Genomic DNA, 15750 nt, shown 5'->3' with positions numbered 1-15750 from the left:
CCACTCACAACATTCACAAAAATCATGCAAGTGAAAGTTTGTCCAGAGTAACGTTTCCCAAATGTGCACGTGAATTTCCTTTTTTCTGAAGAATTGAAACTATTTTTAAGTGTCTATTCTACTCAATTTCTTCAATTTTATTTTTCTTTGGTGGTGCAAACATAATAGCGAATGACATTACAAACACACAACTGTAGCACCAACAAAAGGAAAAGATGGCAAAACCAAAAGGTTTAAAATATGTATTGGGGATTTGCAAAGCCACCAAACCTACTTCTCAACACGAAAAATATCACAATGTAGCCTACTCTTGTAAAAAAAACAAAAAACAAACGTTTAGTGTTAGCAGATAAACTGTGAAGAATTGGGCTCAAGTTACCACACTTCAATAAAATTATAAAAAATAAAACAGGTATTAAAATACCTCAATGTTTTCATTAATATTATGTTTGTATCTTTTGTGTAGACTTTAGACTTTATTGTGATGAATTTAGACTTTATCACAGACCTTGTTGACAAAAAATAGTTTAAATTCCATGAAACGCCATAGTCTACCAATGTAGATTAGGAGTCGATTTTATCCATTTTTACCAAAACAGCATTCAGATATCATAAAATCATGATGTGATACAAAAAATCTGATGTGATTTTTGAATTCAGGACCCAAAATATACCCTAGAATGACATTTACTATGCTGACACAAAAAGTGTGTTGGCTTGTGTGATTGATTTGATAGTAGGCTTGTACAGTACCGGACCGGTAGTCTACTTTTGATTTAGTCCACGGCGGTAACTGAGTTGGTTAAGTGTCTGACTGCACAAAGAATTTTAAAAATTAAGCGGCGTTGGTTCAACTCTTGGGATGTGCACTTGAGCAATGCATGTCAAAGACAGATATCCATTCAGCAGCATGGAATAACTCACAACTAGACAATCACAACACCTCAACATTCAGAAAATTTACTTTGTCAAACTTATCTCTGGCCTGGAGGTGTGTGTGTGGCTGTGGTCAAGTACATGAGCTTGAAAAGAGTAATTTTATGCATCAATGTGGTATTGTAGTAAAGCAAAAATACACAAAAATGTTCAATGTAAGATTGAAAACAGGTTCAAGGAAGTCAATCTAAAATGTTCAGTATCTTAAAAACAATTCTACATCAGGTGGATGGAAAACATACCAAAATTTGAAATCCACCAAAATGTTTACTCCTAAATTAACCCATTTAAAGGACCATAAGCATTGCCATAAAGCAGTAAAAGCACCTTCTTTAAAAGTGCCTGGTTATCGCTTCATTGCTTGGTGGTGTAGAGTAGTGTACCAACAATCAAAGCTGTTAAGAGGATAATTTGGGTCCAGTATTAATGAGACTCTCAGGCTTCAAATGCATCGTATTCAATAAATACAATGTCGTTTCTTCGTTCTCTGGCCCCTTGGAATGGTTCTGGGCCTTTAAAATCACCCCGGTTGTTCAAAAGTACTCCCTGCATCTCCATCAATGCAACTGCCAACAACTGCTCGGTTAAAACATTGATTATATGAAGTAGATATATATCAACAAAGGCCAGGAGCTCTAGTCTCCTGTTGAAGTTCACATCTTTTAGCCATAACATCCGGCCTTTGGCCAAACTGTTGCCTCTGGTGCATCTTTAATCGTAACCCAAACCGTAATCTGCAAATCTTGTCTGACTTCTGGTTCAATTCAAATGTGTCAGATGTTCACATCAGTCAGTTACTCAGTCTCAATCAACAGTGTGTTTGTACTTTTAACTTATCTTGATGTCAGACTAATAATCAGACTTTTCAAATTTGCAACCTTTCTTGTCTTTGTGTTTGAACCAAGATATTAGAATGGATAAAAATTATTATATTGTTTTGCTTCCCGCAGTGCTAGAACCAAAATCTCTGTAGTTTGCATCTGCTATTGAAGTGGTCAAGATGTCTGAAGAAGATGATGTTATAAAAGGTAAAGGGTTTGCTCGCAGGGGTGCCCTGAGACAAAAAGTTCACAAGGTCAAAGGTCATGAGTTTGTTCCTCGCTTTTTCAAGCAGTTTACATTTTGTGGCCACTGCACTGCATTTGTTTGGTAAGCGTACAAGTTGTATTTTTGTGGTATATGTTTGAATTATACCCAGTAGTATCTGGCGGAATAGCCCGTTTCGGTGAGTCCGATTTGGTGAGTTCCCTATTGGGTGAGAGCCTTTTTCGGAGAGTTCCCTATTCTGTGATTTTTTGAATTCTTTTTTTAAATTATCGGGTACCGTAGCCTAATTATCATTGCCGTTTTAGGGTTAGAGGTTAAGGTCTTATTTCAACGTTTAGCGACGTTAAAACGATGTAAAAGCGGCAATGATATATTTAGGCCACGGTACCCGATAATTTCCAAAAAAAATTTCAAAAAATCACCAAATAGGGAACTCTCCGAAAAGGCTCTCACCGAATCGGACTCACCGAATAGTAGCAGACCCAATAACTGGGATATGTTGCCGGTAATATTTGCATAATTGCTTGTTACTTATTAGCTTGACATACCGTACTGTACCTTGATCTTGTTTTAAAAGCCTGTTTCTTGGACAAATGTTATCAGGCACTTAATTTTTCTTTATCTGTTTTTGTGTTTGCTTTTTCTCTGTCAAATTTGATTTCCCTTCAGCAATTAGCATCTATGTTTATTTTATGAATCATCATCAGTATTCAGCATCAATCAACACTTTTAAAAATGTGAAAGTTAAAATTTATAAGGTAATCAATTTCAAGATTTTGTTGTGATGTGTGATTACTAATATATATATACTGTACCTACATTCCTTTTAGTTACTCAAGCTCAAGACTCTATTGGACAAGTTTTATTAGTCAAAATTTTATTTCAATAAGATTTATTGACAAAAGATTTTTTCTTGTGTGTGCATGTTTCAAACGGTTATAAATGCTGTCGGTATTCTGCTGAATACCTTTTCAGGAAAGTTGTTCAGTTCAAATATTTGCAAAAGCGATTCGTTTATCACAATAAAGGTGCCTAATTAAACGGAATGGCCTGTTTCGGCGAGTCCGATTCGGCGAATTCCCTATTCGGCGACAGCCTTTTTCGTCGAGTTCCCTATTTGGCAATTTTTTGAAAATCCAACGACGCCTTCTGTATATTTAGAGAATTTTGTATTTTATTCCACAACATTGTTTCTTTTGCGTTCCGACAAAGAAAAATAAATTAAAATGAAATTTAGCAAAAAATGTTTGAACTACTGTATTAAATTAAAATGTTTGCTTACATAAAATTGACATGTATCCTACGTCATAACCTTAAAGGCATACTAAATGAAATTTTCAAACGAGAATTAAGCATTAAAATGCGTAAACTGAACATTCAAAAATACATTTCAAAAAAAAATTACCGAAAAAAAATTGTTTTAATGGCGCTGGCAATGCCCAAAGTCCAATGTTTCATTTTTTTTCAAAATGACCAAAAAGTGCAAACACAGCTCGAGAATACGTCACAAAAGACAGCAATAACAAAAGCCACGTAATTACAACTTTTGATGTTTTAACATCAGATCTGAGGTTTTGAGCAAACTGTCTGATGTTTTGACGTTGAAATCTGATGTTTTGATGTACATACATACATAGCCTACAGTTAAATCGCCGGCAGTAACAACTGTTGCGTGATCAGCTGATTGCTCGTTTTTTGTTACGTAGACTGTACAGTCGCACGCTTCGCTGCTCAGGCCCATTCTGGTTTTGAAAGCTCTGACAAAAGTACGCGCGGAATGCTGATCAGACCGCAATGGGGCAAAATTTTATTGAAAATCGTTTTATGGTAGCAAGTTAAACACAAAGAACGTGGAAAATCGCCAAGTCAGGTTTTTCCTTTAGTATCCCTTTAACCGTCTTTGCGTCATGTTTATGTCATTTGTCATGTTTATTCATTTTTTAAATAAGCTATTTGTTGATTCTATAGTATATGATATTTTAAATAATATTTTACATCAAAACAACCTTTTCACAACACGATGCTGTAACTCAAAACAGTCAAAGAATTTTTGATGTCAACAAAACTTTTGAATGTAACCGTAACGTAAAGGCAATTCATCGTTTTAACGTCGCCAGACGTTGAAATCGTGTACAAAAGGGAACTTTTGCTGACCAGGTATAGGTTGTACCTGAGAAACATTTACAAACGCCGTTCGATTTGTTCAAAGAACCCAATTAGCATAACAGTTCGTATTTACATTGATTCAATGTTTGAATATTGAATAATATTCAATGGTTGGATTTTCAAAAAAATCGCCGAACAGGGAACTTGCCGAATAGTAGCAGACCCCTAATTAAATGGGAAAGTATTACACTTTATGATTATTGTTTTAAATAAGTTTAGAATCTTTATTATGTATTCACGAATGAATATAAATAATTATTACAATTCGCAATTAAATGGAAAGTTTATTGAACTGCTTAATGTGAATCAGAAACTCTTTAAGCCTACATGAATTGCTTTTTCTTTTGTGTAACATTTTAGCCAAAATGAGTGCATCAATGCAAACAATGTTGTGCAAAAGTAATATTATATAATTCCTTTGTGTAGGCTATCCGTTTTGTGAAAAAGTAGCCTTGCTTCATACGATTATGGTATGTTGTTAACCTGGTCATTGCAGTGACCTTGACCAGTTGACCACGTAAATAAATTTTCCCCAAGATAAACTCAGTGTGCTGCTAGTTAAAATGTGACGTAAATTCATTATAATATTATTATTTTCAGGGGCTTTGGAAAGCAAGGATATCAATGTCAAAGTAAGGGCTTTTTCCTATGCAACAAAATCCGTCATTTCTACATTGATTCAACGTCTGCAGATTACACGTTATTATACGACTGCAGACGTTGAATCAATGTAAAAATGACGGATTTTGTTGTCTGGGTTTCTTATACCTGTAGTACTTTGTGTTACGTTTATGCATTGTTGTCAGGGAATATTAACTTTATGCCTTTGTTTTATTCTAGTTCTATTATACAAAGAACCTGCTGTTCACGTTTTTATGATTTTTTTTCTGCACCGTTCTCTGCTTTTACCATGCAGCTAATCTTGCAACAATCACTATTCTGTCAAACCGGAAGCTTCAATGCAGTAGATTTTGCGTGCTTTTTAACTCAAAATAGTTGCAACGCATCTTGGTTAAAAAACATAGACATTAGTTTTAGCGCTATCGGTGAACGATAAAGTACGGTAAGTGTAACGTAACGTATGATACACTTTTTATTCAAAATACTGTTACGTTTTTTGCACATAGCTAGACAAAGTAACATTGGTTTAACACAACTTTAAATGCCTTCTATAGCAAATTGAATAGTATGTTCTGAATTTATATTGGTTAGTAAAATGCAAATAGCCTTGTTTTTTTTAAGTGCTTGTACTACATCTTTCATCTGATGCTACGGCTTGGTGTGTATTTGTAAGCGATTTTGTTTGGATATTTGTCGTTAATGGTGTTACGTCGTTGGATAGTGGGTGTTGGACTGTTGGTGTGTGAACTGTTTTTAAGTTGCTTATTGTTCCTTCTAAGGCAGGGATTTTCAACATGGGGGTCGCAAGACGCCTGAAAATCCTGTGTATCGTTCTCAATTCTTTTTTGCCTGAAAAGACTAACAACTGTGCTTTTTTTCGCAATCGATCATTCCTCGACGTGAGGTTATTCTATTGTTTACGTTTACGCTTTCAAACGTTGCAAAAGCTTTAACAATAGAATGGTATTCAATGTTTTTCACCTAGTTTTTGTACGTTTCTTTATGCAAACTAAAGTTAACCAGCAACCACGCTATGGTAAAAAAGCAAGGTTACCGTATTTGAAATCCTACGTCAAATATAGATTTGTCAGTACATATCGTTTTCAATCGCATTGAACAAATTCAATGTGTACTGCGTAGGCTAGTATTTTGTTCAAAAGTTTTTTCTGCAAGTTCCAAGCATTCACAAGCTTGTTTAAAAATGCAGCAGCAACCATCTCACTGAAGCTAATTTCAATAAACTCATAAAAATTGCAATGAATTCAACGGTGAAAATGTTACTTATTCTCATTATTTTTTTTCACCCATAATCTAGCCAAGCTTGATAAGAAATGGAAAAAATAACTGAAGGAAATGTAAAAAAGCCGTAATAACATCGTGAAAAGACGTTTTTGGTTTCAAAAGTTTGCATTAGAACAGCGAAACGAAACAAAACTGGATGTCGTCGTGAATCAAAGATGTTAAATTTTGCATTAAACATGCTTTTGTTCTATGTGTTTATGGGGGGTCGTCAGGCATAGGCGCCGAGTTTTCAAAATAGCTGGGCGGCGAACACATACTGTCACGTCATAAGGTTATTTTGTGCGTTTTTCAAAAGGGCGATTATTTTAGTTATTTAAGTTATTTTATCGCTTCGAAGTCTGTTAAAAATCCAACTGATGCAGTGATTTTTTTCATGGTCTAGTTTTGGCTGTGAAACACACTTCCGTCATATTTAGTATTATTTCCAATTGTATCTGCGGCACCCGATGTTCCACAAGACGTTTCATGTTGGAAAGGGCAGTTAAAACTCAGTCTTTTTGTTTACAACCACTATCGATTTTCAGTTTCCAGGCAAACTACGTCTTCCTTAATGTAAAACCTTTGACGACAACGCAAGCCATGGTTTGAAAATCATAACACAGGCCTCTAAGCTCTATTATTTTTTTGGCGCCCAAATTCTCTCTGCCCGCAGCCAAAATGAAAAATCCGTTAAAAATCCGTGTTTTTAAAAATGTGTTAATTGATATCGTGTTTTTGCGTTCACAGAGGTAAGAACAGCGCAAACAAGGCCCTGAAACGTATTTGCAGTTGTATTTAAATGCACTTTGTCTTACTTCCCTTGCAGATGTAGAGCTAGTCTTCAAATTTTTATAGGTAGATGCTCGGACGTTTTGTGAAACTTTTATCAGCAGTATTTCTCGTCGGCGTGTGAGTAACTTGTCTTGTTTGCAAAAAAAAGTTGCAAATGCCAGTGAAGAGAAAAAAGTTTCGCGTACTAACGCGAGTGGAGAAAAACTGTTTGTAATGGGAACGCGAGTGGAGAAAAAAAGGTTTCAAATACCAACAAAGTGGAGAAATGTAGGCGTGTGGAAGCCGGCGACCAAAGATCTGATGGCATATCGGTGCGGTAGTTTCGGAGGTCAGTTGACGACAATAACACAACTCTGACAGTTTGCTCATTGAATTTCTCCCAATGTGAAAGGTTGATTTGAGTGGTGACAGATGCTGCTGACAATTCAAATATTTGTCTTCTCCTGTTTTTCACTTTTTGTCTTGTTGCTCCGCACATATGGTGGGATTTTTTCTGAATTACTATTTTTGTTTGTCCACTTAAATTTAACTACGGTACTTTTATAAACCGCATATTTCTACTATTGTATGCCTACAATTAGTTGCTCAAATACATTAAATTTGATTCTGTAAGCTGTAGGGTGACCTGGAAAGTACAAAAAAAAATTTTGTCACTGTAGTGTAAATTCATTATTGATCAACACAAGAATCGGCAATGTCGAAAAAGTTATATTTTCATACGTTAGCTACATGCCTTACAGAGAGTGCAAAGTGACAGCTTACCGATGTTAATTCTATTACTGCTCGGGGGTAATTATCGTAACGTACATAACGACACATCATCATAATCCATCGTCGGTTTGTTCCCCACTAGTGGGGGTGGCCGATTGTTTCCGCGCAGCAATTGTCTTAATCCCTTTTCTCCATTTCACCCTGTCCCTTGCATCTTCATGACACATGCTACAAAAAGCAAGTGTATTTTTTTTAACTTTATCACAAAGCCAATATTAATCACGTTGGTAAAGGACCAGATTAAGAAAACTAATTCATCTGTAGAATTGCACTGATGAGCCCAATGCTTTTTGCTGGGTTTTAAATGGGTATATTGATTATTATTATCATTCACATGTTGTAATTAATGCGCTACCGCGTTTTGTAACATCTCATGGGAAATTGATGGAAATACAAGATGGGTTCGTTGGCTACTTTGGTCTTTCATCAGCGGAGATGTTTCAAACTGTTTTTTTTAGTCAATAATTGCGTCTTCACATTCTGCGTTGTTACATATTAGGTTGTGCATTTTGTTTATTCACTAGTCCGTCAGTGTAATGCGCAAGCGTGATTGTCGTGACGTTTCATTGACGTATGATGTTATGATGAGTACCTTTCTTCAAACAGACACGTGTAAGACAACGTCTTCTGCTTTAGGCGATGCAGAGCAAACCTTTCTGAATTCGAATTTCGTTTGTCTTTTAATTATTGTTATGTGTTAGCTTGTTGCTTCAATTAATCAACACCTTTCTGTGTGATAAAATGCTGCTGCTATGGCGTTTTTTAGTCCGTGGGAGGATGAGTAACTATGATAACAACAAATTTAAACAGTTGTCTCACCACAAGGAAGTAAAGTGTACATCCGAAAACGAAGATATTTGATCGAAGAGAATTCATGTTTTTTTAATTGTTTTCATTTCTTAAATCACTGCAAAAAACACTGATTTGCTGGATAGAATATAATATAAAGTACATTGTAGTTTGATAAAACACATCGATATCCTGTGGGCAGCTGTGATGTTTCGGATATGTTATGTACAGTTGCTGTTCCATTTAAAAAAAACTTTTTATCCACTTGCAGTGCACTTTTTCCTGCTATCAGTATATCAGCACTTGTGTTGCTAGACTAGAAAACTAGTGAACCTATAATTCCGAAAGAAAGCAAATTATTCAGTATGGCTTAAAACTAAAAAAGAAGGAATGTTATTGTAATTACAAAACACATTTTAAACTAAAATATAAAGTTTTAATTAGAATCAACCCATCGAGCAAGTACAACTTTACATATACGATTATACGGTGGATCTATTCATCACCAGTGGCAGATGTTGGAGAGCTACCAAAGGAACAATAACAAGCAAAACAGACTTTAGTATTTTTATGCTTTTTTTTCAAAAACAAACACCTTCGAAACTAGGAAACGAGCTTCGACATTCGTTTATTCCCTCACTTCTGCAATATAGTTGTGAAACTTGGACTGTGAGCAAACAAAATCGAAACAGCCTAGATGCTGCAAGATGGGGTCTGCTACTATTCGGCGAGTCCGATTCGGCGAGTCCGATTCGGAGAGTCCCCTATTCGGAGACAGCCTTTTTCGGAGAGTTCCCTATTCGGAGATTTTTTGAAATTTTTTTTTGAAATTATTATTAATTTTAAAAATTAATTATTTAAAAATTATAGGTTTACTCTAAACTGCCACTTAGGTTTTAACTTCATCTTTTATGGCAAATTTTTAATGTCAAAATTCCTTTTGTGGTCCCTTTGTCTGGAACAAATAAAAACTGTGCTGTTGAAATTTCCGATTGTAGTTTTGGTCTCAATGTCATCATCATGATTCGGAGTAAGATGTTTGTTCTAGGTGATTCACAAGGCTAATTGTTCTGTGGAGTGAGCATTCTGTTGCTCCGGTTTTCTTTGGTAAAGTTATGAATATGAAAGGTACCATATCACTAGGGTCTTTCCGGTATCATAAATATGATTTAAGATCTCAGTGGTTAGGTCTAAACCCCACTCATTTAAAGCTTCGATAATTTCAACTATAAAAGAAACGATATTGTGGAATAAAATACAAAATTCTCTACTGTAAATAAACAGAAGGCGTCGTTGGATTTAGAATTTTGTAATAGTTGAGGATTCTAATATATTCTAAGTTTGCATGCAGAAGGCGACGCAGGATACATGTCAACTTTATCTGAGCAAACATTAATAGTTCAAAAATAAATTTAATTCGCTTTTTAATTTTAAGATCTCAATGGTTAGGTCTAAACCCCACTCATCTAAAGCTTCGATAATTTCAACTATAAAAGAAACGATGTTGTGGAATATCCTAAGTAGTATGCGTATCCTAGTCAGCTAAAGTTCTCTTTTCTACACGATTTCAACGTTTAGCGACGTTAAAACGATGTAGAAACGGCAATTTCTGCTGGTCGGGATAACTAGGCTACGGTATTTCAACGTTTAGCGACGTTAAAACGATAGGCCACACATTTGGTTATCTGTTACTACAATGTAAAAATGAACTGTTAGGCTAACCGGGTTCTTGGAACAATGTTTTACTGGTTGGGATAACTAGGCTACGGTATCCTTTCAATCCAAGCTGTAGGCCACACATTTGTTGATCCAAACTACCGGTAATCATTTTATTTTTAACTATTCAAAAGTACTAACTTATAGACATAAACATGGTTTTTTTTGTAACATCTTTTTTTTATTTTCCCTTCATATCTTAAATTTTTCTGAAGGTGTTGCGGCCGTGCCAAATTTCTTTCAACTCAATCACTTACTTCGGTCACAAGCACGTTTTAACGTTCGCGTTTTGTCGCTTCTACCTTTTTCTCGACCTTTGCTATGTTGACGTGTATTGTTTTTGATGTGATGGTCACAAATAAAAACAACTCAACTGAACTGACATGACGAATTTTCATTTAATTGTTCAAACATTTTATTTCTATTTTCTCTGCACGATTTCAACGTTTAGCGACGTTGAAGCGATGTAAAAACGGCAATGATAAATAGGCTACGATATCCGATAATTTTCTATTTTTTTCTGCACGATTTCAACGTTTAGCGACGTTAAAACAATGTAAAAACGGAAATGATAATTAGGCCACGGCACCCGATAATTTTCAAAAAATTTCCGATTAGGGAACTCTCCGAAAAAGGCTGTCTCCGAATAAGGAACTCCGAATCGGACTCTCCAAATCGGACTCGCCGAAACGGGCCATTCCGTGCAAGATGTGTTTTTATTCTTCTGCAGAATGCAAACGATTGCCCATCAACAGCATAAGCGTAAAAAACAAAATTTAAAGATAACTGGTCATTCTAGACATTTTTTTGAAAAACGTCGCACGTGATAAGAAAAGTATAATTGTCTGGAACAATAAATAAGAAACAGAAAATTTAACAAATTGCATGCAGTGGAACAATTAAAGGAAATCATGTATATACAAGAAAGGCGACGTCTGAAGGTTTAAATAATGTCAAACACTTTTTTATCTCACGACTGAAAAATTTTATAAATTGCCTAATCATATGAAATTTCAAGAATCCTCAATCAACGCTCAGTCCTGATGAGGAAGTTGCATGATATGTCGTCCAACCCCGAGCATTAGGTCATGCACTGTGTCAAATGTGACAGACGTAGCGGACACCAACAACCTGCTGTATTGGCGCGTCATTTTTCTTCAGTGATGACTGTTTTACCTTTTTTTATTTTTTATCACATGCCACAGACCTGATTACACCGATTCGGTTTGATGGATAGTGATATGTTTCTGCAGACAGCTTTATAAAATCAAACGCACTGCAAAACTCATAACAATTACGTTATTTAACGCGATGGACCATGCGTACGATGCATCGCATGAAAATACGCTTCTCTGAAATGTGTACTGGCGCTCATTACGCAAAGCAAGAATTTCCAGTGGTCTAAAATTAGCTCCACTTCTAGCATTGTTGTGCTAATATCACGAAATAAACAGCACTTTGTCAAAATTTAATAAAGTTAGAAAATAAGATTTTAGAAACTTTTTGTTTTCTTCCGTAACCAAAGCAAAAGTTTCAAAGTTGCTTTTATCGCTGAAATAATGTTACATTTATGTTTGTTTCCAAGCAGGATCATCTAATGCGCTTGTAACGACCAGAAACTGTTAGGTCGAGGGACATGCACCATTGCACCAACGTTAGATTTGAAATCGAAATACAATAATGCTAGCAATCATTTCATTTTAATCATTGATACTGGTACAATCAGCAATAGGCTGCACCAGCGCGCCATGATTAACGTCGACATGCCCTGCGATGTTTAAGATGTTGTTTATGTGGGTGGCTACCTGTAGGCTATCTATCCAGGGCAACAAAACCCTAACCTTTCCACGGCAAGCCACAGGATCTTTGTTCTCAGTATAAAATTGGTAACTTATTTTTGACGTGGAATACAACGTTTTTTTTATCGTATTTCCGCTGCACGTAGGACGTCAGTAACTCAACAATGTGACGCGTTTTCATATGTCTCCTTTGAAAGAAAACAACATTATGGCCGTTCAATGATCGTCTTAAAATATGCGAACCTACTTTCGATTTTCCATATTAGAGGCTTGATCTATTTCTCTAATTTGGATTTTTTACTCATCATATTGACGTGAGTGTTGGTAGAAAGGAAGCTTCTTAGTTGCTTCTCCGTCACCTGCCAGTAGTTGTAGTCATCGCACGCATTCACCTGTGCCCCAGAGGGAAGCATTTTGTGTTCTTTTTAAGAAATATCCGGAAATTATTGTGATGTATGTTGCGTATAATGGCAGTTTGAGTGATACATGTGCAGTGTCAACTACTTTTTAACCCACAGGTCTTGATGGAAGTAACCGTATCTGGTAGTACGCTTTTTTAATACGTATATTTGCAAACATCCGCTTTAATAACCATTAAAATTGATGCGGAATTATAATGTAGTAGCTCTAACAATGTAAGCTTCGGATGTCGACTGTCTGCTTTGCTGTTGCAAAATTGACACATTTTATCGAAAAACACAGGTATTCGTTCAATTCCACCCTACTCTATGCTTGAACACAAAATCGCAATTGCCAACCAGTCCATACTGCGCCTATTCATCACTACAGAGTTGATGTTTGCTTGTGTCATAAAAAGGAGGGCGTGTTTCTATCACAATATTTCTCAATTGACTTAGAAATTTTAAAACTCCCACCATCAGATTCATATAAAAAACTTTTCTGTTTGTTACATCATTTGACTGTTGCCAAACGTTAAAAAATGTCGAAGGCCAACTTTTGCTGGTCCTGCAAAGCCATACGTTTGGCATGTCACGTTTACTGCCCGAACGTCATTGAAAAGTTGACTTCACCAAATCGGTTATGCTGTTATAACTGGTCTGGCAAGCAAGTGCACCATTAAACCTGTTAATCTGTCAATTTGTTTAAAGTTAGCGACCAATTAGAACACGGCATCAGTGGAATGTTCTCCATGAATCATTTTCTGATTGCCAACTTGTCGGAACTTTCTGTTTCTTGTTTGATGTGCTTCTGTTCTCGTTATTGGATTAAGAACAAGTGTGAAAACAAATGTGAATTAACGTGCAAATATACAAAGGAGTTTATTTTCACACGAGTCAGTTCAATCATAAATAGCTAAAAATCGATTTCGGTCAGCTAGCAGCTAGATCATCTTTAGTTAAGCTTATTCAAATAGAATCGTGAGCTTATGTGCATATTCTAATTGAATAAGCTTAACTAAAGATGATCTAGCTGATCGAAATCGATTTTTAGCTATTTTTAAGCATTGTTGTGGGTTTGACACCTGTCAGAAGATATTTCATTTTCTTGAACATGCAAATATACAGCCATCTTACTTACATCTCCAACCCAGACCGCAAAATCTGTCATTTTTATTGATTCAACATCTTTGAAGTGACAGACCAATTGTGCTTCTTATACGGTAACCATTAGAAATGCCTTTGGAATAAAGATTTGAATGACAACTTGAGTTTTGCATTTTCGTTACAGCTAATAAGCGAGTATTTCGTGTTAACTTTGTAAAATGTTGTCTAGCGAAACATGCAAATGCGATATAAAAATTCCATTTGCATCAAAGGATACTATAAGCTTGTGCATCGCACAACTCCTCACTTGCATTGCGTTCCTATCATAAATCAAGAAAGTATAGATTTTGATAAAAATTTATAATATTATTAACTGATCAAATGGCACATATGTACCATATTATGTAGTTATTCTATTGCATATCTTACAGTTTCTATACACCTGTGTCTGGTGACCAGTGAGTGAATGCAGAGCATTCAGGTTTCAGCATTGTTACTTACCGTACTTCTTCAATGGATTCGCGCACTCGGTACTTTGCATTTATCAGTAACCGACTGCCGTGGTTGAGATGTCGGCGCATATGCTTGATCGAGGCTACACCATCGGTGTTTGGTTATTGTGCTTATGAGGACTAAACTTCCTTTATGGTGGTTTTATTGCGTTTTGACGCCTTTACCAAGTTTCTTATAGCTCGGAGACAGAAAACTTAAAATACTGAGCAAAGAAACAGACGGCGGCTTTTGAATCACTAATGGAGTCACGTGACGCTTCAACTGGTTTGATACGGCTACGTCTGAAAAAAACTCAACAAAGCACTCCGTAGCGCCCGACTATGAAAACCAAGTTTAAAGAGTTTTGTTTTGGAAATGTGAAGTCCAACCAACAAAGAACGGTTAGCAGTACAAACTGTTGCAGATTTGGAACATTGGGTTTTAACAAATCAATAGGGAAAAAAATTGTGTTATTTTCTTCACAAACATTTGTCCCACTCCCTAAAGTTCACTTTCTTCCCCAAAATCTATTTTGCATAGATCAATATGCGACATAAGGCGCTACAGGATTAAATTGATTTGGGTTTTCATTTTTGTATTTTGGAATTCAGAAAGTGATAAAAGTCCACTTTGAAGTAGTTTCCTGATCTTTTGGCAATATTGTTTCTGGATATTAAATGATCAAGACAGCCGTTATCATATCTTCAATGGCCCGCGTCTGTAGCTTTAGTTTTTGTATTTTTGTAAGAAGTTGCTTTCTATATGGATTTTTAATTGTTTTAAGATGCTCTAGCAGTAGATGACGCGCAAAAGTTGTAGTCTTCTCCTTACTCAACATAGTTGTAAACCATAGCTGCAACGTTTTAGCTACACTTTGCTTGTATTGAAAAGAAAAACAGATCATAACATACTACTATTGTGGTTTCATATTTTACACAACAAGTTTGTGTTAGTCTTTTCTCGGGTTCACTAAACCAGTTTATACAGGCTGGCTTACAAGTTAAAGTTAAGATCTTCTACTTCCCGGTGCATATGCTCAGTGCTCACTGTCCACAGGGTTGCAACACGACTACGCTTCCTTGCCGTGATATCCGCCATCTAAACTATTCAGAAACCAAACTATAAACGTTACCATGTTTAGTATATGGAAGTGGTTTAGATGTGTTATGTCATAGTTTCATTGTTACATAATATGAAATACATTACAAGATTATGAACTCGAAAACGTAAATCACATATTGGTCATAGCTAATGAATTGTGATGCATTTTAAATTTCCTGATATAATCTTGCAAAATCCCCGATGCTACTGCTGCGCTGACGTTGTCTGCTTTGTTAAGCGCTGAGAGCAGCGCATATCTGCGATGGCTATAGTGCAACACCGCGTTGTATCATGGCTGTATTAATTTCAAGACATAAACAATAATGTAGTGTGTGAATGTATTCACTTTGAAGCGGTATTGTTCGTATAATTAAGGTGTGATATTTATATATCTTTCACTACTGCACTGTCTCGCTACATCGAAACAAGATTAAAAGTACTACAGTACCTTAATTTGCTGGGTTAAATGTGACTAATTAAAAAGGGGTTTGACACATTTAACCTTAAATAAACGTAAAGTTTGTAAGGGATCCACGTAAAGCAGATACTTATGCGTCGAAAATTTAAGAAATCTGCTATCACGTTCACTTTCGGACAATTACGAATCAAGCCGAATTGAAAATTCACAATCAACATTGTTCAACCTGTAACAATAATAAAAGCAATAACTTTGTGCTGGTCAGGAGAATTGTGTTGCCAAAAATAATTAAAACTATTAAAAACTTCTCGGACAA

The 15750-nt window shown here is 35.8% G+C and overlaps 1 protein-coding gene across 2 annotated transcripts in view; it reads left to right on the top strand.

Moving 5' to 3' along the window:
* The first annotated feature begins 1894 nt into the window (after positions 1-1894).
* The window catches only part of LOC145784562 (protein kinase C alpha type-like), a 37988-nt gene continuing 24132 nt past the window's right edge, over positions 1895-15750 (top strand). For both annotated transcript variants that reach the window (XM_082596409.1, XM_082596408.1), the window contains exons 1-2: positions 1895-2085; positions 4750-4781. In XM_082596409.1, coding sequence (XP_082452535.1) covers positions 1937-2085; positions 4750-4781 — 181 coding nt within the window. In that variant the 5' untranslated portion in view covers positions 1895-1936. The remainder of the gene's footprint in view (positions 2086-4749; positions 4782-15750) is intronic.

Source organism: Aplidium turbinatum, chromosome 15 (assembly GCF_918807975.1).
Source record: "Aplidium turbinatum chromosome 15, kaAplTurb1.1, whole genome shotgun sequence".
Taxonomy (NCBI): domain Eukaryota; kingdom Metazoa; phylum Chordata; class Ascidiacea; order Aplousobranchia; family Polyclinidae; genus Aplidium; species Aplidium turbinatum.
The sequence above is the reverse complement of the archived record's forward strand: the minus strand, read 5'-3'. Positions and strand labels throughout refer to the sequence as shown.